Source organism: Carassius auratus, chromosome 16 (assembly GCF_003368295.1).
Source record: "Carassius auratus strain Wakin chromosome 16, ASM336829v1, whole genome shotgun sequence".
Taxonomy (NCBI): Eukaryota; Metazoa; Chordata; class Actinopteri; order Cypriniformes; family Cyprinidae; genus Carassius; species Carassius auratus.
The window spans coordinates 7065554-7067558 of NC_039258.1; the positions used below are offsets into that span (position 1 = coordinate 7065554).

The following is a 2005-nucleotide window of genomic DNA, read 5'->3' on the forward strand; positions in this document are numbered from 1 at the left end:
AATAATTACATCCTATGATAATCACTATTTGTTTTCAATTTTTAGTTTAGTTGGATTATGTTATTAGAGATTTATCATTACGTTTCTAGCCTTGCCCAGCAGAGGGCAGTGGTGTATTGGTGAATGAGTTTCTGCATATTGTACTAGACTCTGACTTTAAAAAAAAAAAAAAAAAAATTAAAATTAGTTCAATACATCAGAGATAAATTCCTTAAATGATTCAAGCTTTACAAAGTAATATATGTACAAACATGATCAACCTTTATTGGCAGTAACAAAAATACACAATGAAGAGTGAAATCACATCATGAAAACAGTTCAACATAGCTTTCTGGCATTGCATCAATACATAAATGACATACTCCCGAGTATTCTTAGATATGCTGAGCATCATGTCGAGTGCTGGGAGAGGAAGGCTCTTATTCTCTGCAGGAGCTCTTTCTTTACACTGTCAGGCACCAGTGCTGAGGAACACAAGAGTTATTGATGATGATCATGCTTTTTCTGTCTTGCATCGATGTCGATCACTCACAAATGAATGCATATAAAAAAAATCTGAACCATTTCATGCTTGACGACAATTGTTAACACCAAAATGGTTTCAGTATAACAATCATAAGGGATTTATGAGCAAGAACCACCAACCTCTTCCTTTGGGAGTTACTCCAGCGACCAAGTCTTCTACAGTAACATTCTCTATTCCTTTCTCCTTGATCACCTCTGCAATCAACCAATGATACTTCTTCTAAAATCAACCACTGAAGTGTATGCAATGATTTGAGATAGATCGGATCCAGTGTTTTTACCTTTACAGAGGGCTTTGAGCTGATCTCTCCAGCCACACTCGATGAGCTTGGCTCGAAGCAACTCCTTTAACCTGAGGGGGGGAAAAAAAGACTATTTCAGAAATGAAATGCAGCATGCACTAATGGGATGAGTCTAAAAACTTTGCAAGAACCCTACCTAGACATAATTTCTTAGAGTTTTTAGGCATCTGTGACTACTATCAAAAACATTTGTAGGCAGTGAAATACTTAAGAGCTCAGCGTAATTCTAAAAATGACAAATGTCTTTTCAGAAATACGATGCCCAAAACCATTAACGTTACACATGCAGGGTTTTGAGACCCATAGATCATGATTATAGACACTTACCTCTCCCTCTCACCCATCTCAATTAACTTCTGGTTAATGGCGGCCCTCATTTGTGATTCTTTAACGTTACGTTACTTATATTAATCTGAAACAAGAATTTAAAACGATTACATTTTGACATAATATCGAGCTCGCAGTGCCAGTGCAATAGACAAAGAGTGTGCCCACTCACAAAACACAATATACACTATTTTTACATTAAACATGAGCAAACAATCCGTACGTTTTTTTTACCGAAATGCCCTTTTACCAATCTCACTTTGCCTCTAACGATCACGGGTATCTCTTTTATGGCCCGTGCGTACATATGAAGTAAACGTTATTACAATTAAAATGGTAAATTATGTGAATTGTAATAAACGTACCAAACACTGAAGAAAGTAAGCATAATGTTCTAATCGGCGTGTATATATGGACCTCTCTGGTGTTGTTTGTAGGCAGACGTTCCGAACACCGTTTACCTTCCCTACAGAACACTCTCGCCGATGGAAGGTTCCTCCCAACTTAATGGTTCCTACGATGTGCTGTGGCTGTATGGCGTTGTTTCAAGTAGCAGAGAAGAAGCGTCCTTAACATGCTTTTTCTTTCTTTTCTTTTTTTTTTTTTTTTACTACTCACGTTTTTAATAGTCTTTGAAACAATGTAACGTTACTTGTAACGTTAAAATAAGACATGGTTATCCAAATATATGTGGAGAAAGACCGAAACCGTGCTTCAGAAAATACACCGTTTTCACTAGACTGCATTTGGAAAGACATGTTGTAGATTCGTCATATAAAATAAATCTATCAAGAGGAAATCTATTCATCGATTATTTTTCATTAAATAATTTTACAAGGCACTCGGAGCAG

The 2005-nt window shown here is 36.5% G+C and overlaps 1 protein-coding gene across 2 annotated transcripts; it reads right to left on the minus strand.

Moving 5' to 3' along the window:
- Positions 1-238: 238 nt before the first annotated feature.
- On the minus strand, positions 239-1688 carry LOC113116816 (transcription and mRNA export factor ENY2). Of its 2 annotated transcripts, none has more exons than XM_026285135.1 (5): positions 1520-1688; positions 1155-1239; positions 807-877; positions 646-720; positions 239-464 (listed from the first exon to the last, which is right to left on the minus strand). In XM_026285135.1, the coding sequence occupies exons 2-5, from the start codon at positions 1202-1204 to the stop codon at positions 391-393; spliced, it is 270 nt and encodes an 89-aa protein (XP_026140920.1). In that variant the 5' UTR covers positions 1205-1239; positions 1520-1688; the 3' UTR covers positions 239-390. The 2 variants fall into 2 exon arrangements, with proteins under 2 accessions (XP_026140920.1, XP_026140921.1); XM_026285136.1 differs by lacking the exon at positions 1520-1688 and adding an exon at positions 1378-1498.
- Positions 1689-2005: the final 317 nt, after the last annotated feature.